The 8951-nt window shown below is 39.9% G+C and overlaps 1 protein-coding gene across 1 annotated transcript; it reads right to left on the bottom strand.

Annotated features, from left to right (window-relative positions):
- Positions 1–6798: 6798 nt before the first annotated feature.
- Positions 6799–7787, bottom strand: LOC141716983 (uncharacterized). The gene is made up of 2 exons (XM_074519116.1): positions 7623–7787; positions 6799–7438 (listed from the first exon to the last, which is right to left on the bottom strand). Exons 1-2 carry the CDS (start codon positions 7717–7719, stop codon positions 6933–6935), a joined length of 603 nt encoding a protein of 200 aa, XP_074375217.1. The 5' UTR covers positions 7720–7787; the 3' UTR covers positions 6799–6932.
- Positions 7788–8951: the final 1164 nt, after the last annotated feature.

The raw sequence follows: 8951 nt of genomic DNA, 5'->3' as shown, positions 1-8951 counted from the left end.
TGCTCGAGATGCTGTCTTCATGGAAAGAGATTTTGTTTCCAAAAGAAACAGTGGGAGAACTATAGATCTCGATGAAGATCGAGAACCGCAAAATAGCATTGAACCTGAAGTGGAACAAGAGCAGAATAATGATAATGCTCAACAAACACAGGTTGTTCGTAGATCTGGTAGATTTCGCCATGAGCCAGAGAGATATGGATTTCTCATGACTCAGTGTGGTGATTTGATGCTCATAGATGAAGATGAGCCTCTCACATACCAAGATGCTATGAACAGTCCAGACTCTAAGAGATGGCTTGAAGCCATGAAATCCGAGATAGATTCCATGTACGAAAACCAAGTATGGACTTTGGTTGATCCACCTGAAGGGGTAAAACCCATAGGGTGCAAATGGGTTTTTAAGAAGAAAAAGGGCATGGATGGAAATGTTCAGACCTATAAAGCTAGGCTGGTTGCAAAAGGTTTCAAACAAATTCATGGTATTGACTATGATGAAACTTTCTCACCAGTGGCTATGGTCAAGTCTATAAGGATTTTACTTGCCATTGCAGCATTCCATGATTATGAAATCTGGCAAATGGATGTCAAAACAGCCTTCCTTAATGGAAGCCTTGAAGAGGATGTGTACATGACACAACCTGAGGGTTTTGTCGATCCAAGGAATGCTGGCAAGGTATGTAAATTGCGTCGATCCATTTATGGATTGAAGCAATCCTCTAGGAGATGGAATATCCGTTTTGATGAAATAGTCATAGAGTATGGCTTTGTTCAAAACGAAGATGAACCGTGTGTTTACAAGAAGGTTAATGGGAGCTATGTGGCATTCATAGTACTATATGTTGATGATATACTACTAATGGGGAATGACATACCTTCTCTAAAGGCTGTTAAGACGTGGTTAGGGAGCAATTTCTCCATTAAAGACTTAGGAGAGGCATCCTACATTCTAGGAATGAGGATCTATAGAGAAAGATCTAGAAGGATGATCGGTCTAAGTCAGAGCACATACATTGATAAGGTTTTGCATCGTTTTGGAATGCAAAATGCAAAAAGGGGATATGTCCCTGTGTCTCAAGGGATAACGATCTCTAAGGACCAATGTCCGAAATCATTGGATGAGAAGGACCACATGAATAAAGTTCCATATGCTTCAGCAATTGGATCTATCATGTATGCAATGGTATGTACTCGCCCAGATGTCTCGTATGCTTTGAGCATGACGAGCAGATACCAGTCTAATCCGGGTGAAGGTCACTGGACGGCAGTTAAGAATATTCTTAAGTACCTGAAAAGAACTAAAGATTCATTCTTGGTGTATGGAGGAGAAGAGAAACTCGTTGTAAAAGGTTACACCGATGCAAGTTTCCAAACAGACAGAGATGATACTGTATCACAGTCTGGTTTTGTGTTTTGTCTAAACGGAGGTGCTGTAAGCTGGAAGAGTTCAAAGCAAGAAACAGTAGCTGATTCTACAATGGAGGCTGAGTACATTGCAGCTTGTGAAGCAGCTAAGGAGGCCGTTTGGATTCGAAAGTTCATTTCTGTTTTGGGAGTGGTTCCATCGATCGTAGATCCCATTGATCTATACTGCGATAATAATGGAGCCATTGCACAGGCTAAAGAACCTAGATCACACTCCCGGGCTAAACATATACTCAGGAGATTTCACCTTATTCGAGAGATTAATGAAAGGGGTGATATACACATATGTAAAGTGCACACAAATGATAACATTGCAGACCCACTGACCAAAGGCTTGTCGCAGCAGAAGCACGATGGTCACACTAGTTCCATGGGTATTAGATATATGGGTGATTGGCTCTAGTGCAAGTGGGAGATTGTTAGTGTAGGTGCCCTAGAGGCAATACATTATTCTTTTATCTTTATGTCAGTTGATCATTCAATAAATTTATTTATTATGACCTTAATTACTGCGATATTTTGTTAGCATAATAAATGTCCTTAGAATCATGATACAAATTGTATAGTTTAAGTACATGACTTGAACTTGAGATTATATAATATATCATATTCTTAAAGGTCCCTAGTCGAGTATTATTATATAGGACAATAATAATACATAGATAGACTAGTATGTTGTTTGACAAGATAACCACATCTCATTGGTTATAAGTATGGGGATACTGAAGTCAATACATAGGTACATGTGAGAGTACATGGTACTGGACAGACCCACAGTGAGATTCTTCATGTTTAATAAAGTCATAAGAAAGACTCACAGTGATAATGGTGTAACGATCCTTTGACTTGAAATCACTATATTTCTATACGAGGATTAATATACTTTGACTACATTAAAAGTTACTTTTGATCGGGTGATGATAAAAGTGGACATCGGGTATATCATGAGTCGTATGAGAAATATGAATGATAGATAAAGGATTTAACCCTCCTATAATTAGGAGAGATATTATTGGCCTCTTGATTGAGTGAGATTATAAAAGCATGGCCATGCTCAAATAATGATTTGTTTCAATAATCTACTCATGCATCAAGTAAACCCAGATTAAATGTTGAAGAGGATGACTAAATACATGCCTCGAGTTTAATCTATAATATGTATGGTTAAAGGGATTATATTACACGGAAAAAAACATTAATCACGAAAGGTTTTATCTAATCACGATTTAATTATTGTTTAATTGGGTAACAATGATGTATTACTAGATACCGCTCATTGTTTATAATTTTATTAGAGAATAAAATTATTGCCAATTAAATAATAGCCTATAGGGTCGCACAAATAGAGCACTTAATGGAATAGTTAATTTAAATTATGGATTTAAATTAATTGATGATTATTTGAATTTTATTATAATTAAGTAAGACTTAATTGAGATAATATAAATTCGAATTAAAAGGAATGTTTTTGCCCATAATAATTAAGTATGACTTAGTTATTAATTAAATAATAGAAATTCGTTTTTATTATTTAATCCAATACCTACTAGGGTTGGGCTTTGCTATTATGGGCCTTTTTAATCAGTCATTATAAATAGATAATGAGAGGTTAAAGAGGCTTAAACGTTTTTTAAGAAAACCCTAGCAGCAAAGAGAGGCAGAGGCAATTCAGATCGTCAAGAAGGAGGCTAGTACATCCATTCCGTAGTCAAGTTCGTGAGACGTTCTTGAAGGTGCTCGTGTGGATACCATAGAGGTGTTTCTCCGAGAGGTAGACACAAAGCGTGATAGCTAGGATCTCCGTTGAGTTCGTAAAAGTTAATCTCTTGAAAGGTATGATTCGTTATCTCCATAATCTGCCCATAATTATACATGGATCCTGTTTTTGGGTTTCGAATTTTTGTTTTATTTACGTTTATCCGCTGCGTTTTATGCCTTCGGAACCCAACACATTCTTCTTACTTCATTATCGAAAATGTCTAGAGTGATAACCAAAGCTGCATTGTGATGAGGGTTGACTCCTTCATAGTCCTTGCTGCTGAAGGATATCACCAGGTCTGGGAGTGATTGGATTGAAAGTACTTCTTCGCCGAAGTCCGGGTTCCGGGGTGGGGAGTAGGATCCGCCTAGGACCACATTGACTACATTCTTTCCTTTCTTCTGCGCTTCCCCTCTGCTGTTGTCCCGAACTAAGTACTTGTTCATATTTCCCTTTTTCACTTGGTCTTCAATGAAGTACTTGAGTGATAAGCAATTCTCGGTCTTGTGGCCATGGGTCTTGTGATAATCACACTGCCTATTATAGGGCCTGCTCTCCGGAGGAGTTTGCATTGGCTTCGGAGGATAATAGAAAGGCTTATCTTTGACTTCTTTCAAGATTTCCTCCCGGGTCATGTTGAGAGGAGTCCAGTCCGGCTCCTGCTTCGGCTCCCGAGATTGCTTCACGGGTCCTGGGTCGCTGTTCGACTCCTGCTTAGGACCAAGTCTTTGGAAAACCGGGTTTGCTTGTCTTTCTTGGCTTTGGTTGCTTTGCTTGAATTTCTTGTCCTGATGGTAACCCCTTTTCGGTCTGTCATCAGTGTTTTTACTCCTAGACCCTCCATTCCGGGTCATTCTCATTGCCTGGAGCACATCTGTTTCCTTAATGAATCTGGCAGCCATGGAATAAGCTGCTGCCAGACTTTGCGGCTCCTTATTGATCAGCTCCACAATATACCTTTCGTTGTGCTCTGGGTCCAGGTTTCTTCTAAAGATGCTTAAAGCTTCCCTCTCATCCAGATTTGAAACTTTATTGATTGCTTCTTAGAACCGGCGCATGTATGCAGAGAGGGACTCATTGTCGTGCTGCCGGATCGTTTCCAGGTGACACATGTGCATTTCGTGCATTTTGTTCGCCCGAAATCTCCTAAGGAAAGAGGCTCGAAATTCCTTCCAGGAGTGGATGCTGCGGGAGGGGATTCTGCTGAACCATCTCTGGGCCCCTCCCTTAAGGGTTGAAGCGAAGAACCTTGATTTCGTCAAGTCATTGTAGTAGTATATCTGCGCTATCTGCTCAAAGTAGTTCAAGTGCTCCTCCGGGTCTCCTAGACCATCAAAGGAGTCAAAGTTGTAATGCTTCAAGTTCCGTTGCCGGGGGATAGCTTCTAAGGAGTGGCTGAAAGGAGTGAGTGTTTCTCCAATCTCCACTCCTGATTCTATGTCCATCTTCCTCTGCAATTCATAGATCATGTCTTTTAGGTCCTTCTGCTTCTCTTCTTCTTCATCATCAGAAATCAGCTCCGGAGTAGGGTCTCTCCGGGTTCTTTTGCTCCTAGACTTGGTCAACAGCTTCTCTTCTTCTAATTGCATTCTCTTTTGGATCTTTAGCTCGAGCTTTGCTTCTTCTTCTTTCCTGATTTGCTCCCGGACTTCTTCCAACTTTCTCTGTTTAGCAGCTTCTGCTTCTTTTTTACCTTGATCTTTTTTGCTTTTCTTCCCCTTGGCTCCAATGCGGTCGAACACAGACCTCTTTGATTGCTGGGAGTCCCCGGATTCCTCCGGCTCCTCCTCTAGTTCTGCCTCTTCTTGGAGGCGGGTCTGCTCCTGTCTGTATAGTCTGATTGCTTCTGCTAGTTCATCACTTGTGAGGTTAGCCATGTGCTCTTCGGCTACCGGGACATTTGTGTACTTGTACTGATTGAGCTCTATGAGGGTCCTGGCATCCCTTGTGTTTACAATTCTCTCCATTACGGGAGTGTGTAGTGGTTGCTCATGGAATGTTTCTCTCTCGGCTCCTGGGTCAAGAGCCTGGGAGTGGTCCGGCTCCTGGACCTGAGCACTAGCAGATGGCCTCCCAGAGGTATTCTTTCCTGGTCTTGCCATTTCTCAACAATACCAACAACAAATAACAACAATATGGCACAGAGAATACCGGTCTAAGGTTGCTTTATGAAATTTGCAGAAACTACCCAAAATAACAACAAATACTAACAAATAGCTTCCTGGGAGCAGTTCAAACGATTTTATGGGACTATTCAACGATGAAGTACAACGCAAATGTTATATTCAAACTAGAACAATAACGATTAAAACTAACGATAGCTCACACGAACGTGGCTTAATCAACAAAACGGGCTCACACAAACGTGGCCTAAAGTAATGAGCGCATACAAACGTGGTCGACATAAACAACATTCATGCTTACGGAAAGGGTTGGTTGCTTGAGTTCTTACAAGTTTGAATAAATGGACTCTTTGAAGAGTTTGTTGATGAAGGTGAATCCAGGGGCACCGAGACCCAAGGATGGAGAACCCCTCCTTCTAGCGCCAAATGATAACTCCTGGTGGCGGGGCTGCTCCTTCGACGCCGTCCTGGACCCTTCGCCGCTGTAGAGGTGTAGCTGTGGTTGGGTTCCTACAAAACAACACCGGAAGGGGGGTTGGAGTCCCGCGGCGCCTCCGGCGTGAGAGTAAGAACTAGCTTTTTGGGAAGATGAGGATGAATATGAATGTACGGTGGCTGTATGTGTATATGAGTGTGAGAGAGTGATTAACCCCAAAACCTCACCTTCTTGGGCTATTTATAGCCCAAGGATAGGGTTTTAGGGTTGGTACCTTTGAATCGTAGCCATTGGTCCTGGGAGCGGAGGACACCTGGCGGGAGTGGATGCTTTACATGTGTCAGTGCGGGACTGGCCGAGGAATGTTTTGAGGATCCTCCGACACGTGCCTTGATTATTCCCATGATTGATGCGTGACAGTTACTCCCATCATGTGCTTGGGTCAGCGTCTCACGTGCTGGGATTACTCAAGGTTGGGGTCGCGGGACTGGACTAGTCAGGACTGTAGTGTTAGGACTAGACTGAGTTGGGAGGCCAGGACTAGTCCTCCCAGGAGCTGTATGGAGTTAGGAGTCTATGACTAGTCCTTTCAGGAGCTGTATGTAGTTGGGAGCCTAGAAATAGTCCTCCCAGAAGCTATGTGGAGTTAGGAGTCAAGGAGTAGCCCTCCCAGGAACTATATGGACTATCATTTACAATTTTTAATCTTAGCTGAAGCTATTATCCATTCTGTTAGCATCTGCCATGTTTCACATTGACATTTGCTTTTGATGTATCTAGAACTTAAAACCTAGGGGACACCTGGTCAAAAATTGAGCAAAACACACCTGAAGCTTTAAAACCTAGCCTTGAATGTTCAGAGGACACAAGTCAGGCTTCAAATGTTCAGAAAACACAAATCAACAGGTAGTTATCATATGCTGATATTAGCATACTACGGTGAGTTGGAGATAACCGTGCAAGTTAAAAAACAAATTAGTGCATTATAAAACTTTAAATATTCAATCTTAATCTATGCATTGGTTTGTGCTCAGTTTTTCGCCAAACGACATTGCCAATAAAAGAAAGCGAAATCCTTGAATAATTCAGTAACTTATAACATGATCCCGATATTTTTTACACTTGAAAATATTCATCACTGAAAGAAATTATAACAAAGCATCAACTTAAAATTAGTACACACTGCACCCCCTCAAGCTTTACATATATTGAACACCTTACAAAATGCATCATCAATCTCTCCATCATGTATAGTCTTGTATCTGTAATATATATAAACCCCTATCGCAGAAGCCAAAGTTATCACCAGTGCAATTTTTGTTCCCATATTTGAATAACTTGGTGTTGGAACATAACTTTCTTGTTGAGGTGACGGTGTGTTTTCTTCAGCAGGTTCATGTACTTTAGTTGCCTTAACATCCTGGATAGTTTCACTATCGGGTTGTTTATTAGTCTCGACTTGTTGGGGGACTAAGGGAGCTTCTTCTTTTCCTGGAACTGAAGCTATAATCTTGGGCATTACAACATAAAGTAGCCCATTCACAAACTTGGCACGAATTTCATTTGCATTGCACTCCTTTCCCACCTTGACTTCCTTGTAAAATCGACTCCGTTTCGATGCACTGAGAGGCCGTTCTCCTGATATTTTTAGCACTCTTTGATTGCTAATTTGTACTTTGAGCTTTTCCTTTTTGAATTCTTGAAAAGGGATCAGAAGTGCAGGAAAACGGGATTAGTGTATTTATAATTAATAGTTAATTTCCGGGTTCGACCCTAGAGTTTCAACTTCAATTATGAGAACATGAGCGCACATGTATAAGATATAGATTTATAGGGTCAGATTCAAATGAAAATAAAAAAGAGTGTGTGTTTATTATTATACCTTGGAGATGGAGCACGAGAGTGTCACGGCCTTCCTCGCGTTGCCATTTGCAAAGTGGTTCAAATTCCTCATAAGTAGCTGCAAGCTTGGAATCCATTTTATTTCTTCTGAAGATGTGGATATCGAAACAAGATGTAATCAATCAACTTAACTGCAATGAAGATGGCTATCTTCATGTCACATTATATAGAAACAATTTAGAGGGTGTCTTAGAGGTTTCTTCTAAATTATCTATTAGAAAGAATATCTCTTGTTATGGTTTTCTTAAACTTTAAGCTTTGCTTGAATTTTGTCTAGGGCAATCTCATAATACATGTTGTATGATTTCCTTTCTCCATAGGCAAAGAAAGATCTCTATTTTCTTTTCTTCTTTGTAATAGTATAGCCTTCCTTATCATCAAACATGGACATGCTAAAAGATGGGCTGTAACACTCAATCTTACCCATGCCTAAAAATTGGTCATAGCACTACCAGTGGCCAGTGCACTTGCATTCAAGATTCAGATTATCATACTTGTTTTTCAAAGAAGCAGTATTCAACTACTTACATTATTCATATAGCTTTTCTTCTCCGAATAACACACCATAAGTTCATTTAGATTTTCTTTGTTGTCGTGTTTTTCTGAAGTCCCCTTATAGGTCATCGTACATAGATGTAGTTCGAGAATTATGTTAACTTGCTCGAATATGCCTTGAATTAGTAAATGTCCCAAATGATGGAACTTTAGGGGTCAGCTGTGTTGGGCCTATTTTTCTAGATTTTTTTTTGTAACTGCCTTATATAAACTCCACTGAAATATACTCAACATCAATAAAACTTTTATCTTATGCTTATTTTTTTTCTTACTTTACGTTTTTACAATTTTTTCTACCGATTTCACCATTTTTATCAAGATCGGCGCTTTAAAAATGGTAAAAAATCTACAAAAGGAGTATCTTTTAGAAAGACCTTAAACCCCTGTTTTACAAACACTTATTTTTAAAAGTAAATATTTATTTCTCCGAAAAGTAACAATCTGTGACTGGGTCTTGTCCAGTCAAATAGGTATTGATAAGCTCTTAGATGAAAGACTGCTGGTATGTCATTATGAACATGGACATGGTACAATATGATTCTCCATGATTTCCTATGAACTCTTTGTCATAAGAATTCAATAAAGAAGCATAGCTTTACACACAACACATATTACTTTCACTATACACTTAGTCCATCCAAAAGGATGCAGGCATGCAGCAATATACTACTATGTTTCAACTTTCAAGTAACAGAGGGAGGCAGAAATAGCCAGGAATTTCATAAGATTGTATTAAAATTACTTGCTCATATAC

The sequence above is a fragment of the Apium graveolens genome, chromosome 4, assembly GCF_009905375.1.
Source record: "Apium graveolens cultivar Ventura chromosome 4, ASM990537v1, whole genome shotgun sequence".
Lineage (NCBI taxonomy): Eukaryota > Viridiplantae > Streptophyta > Magnoliopsida > Apiales > Apiaceae > Apium > Apium graveolens.
This window is presented reverse-complemented; position numbering and strand designations above follow the sequence as displayed.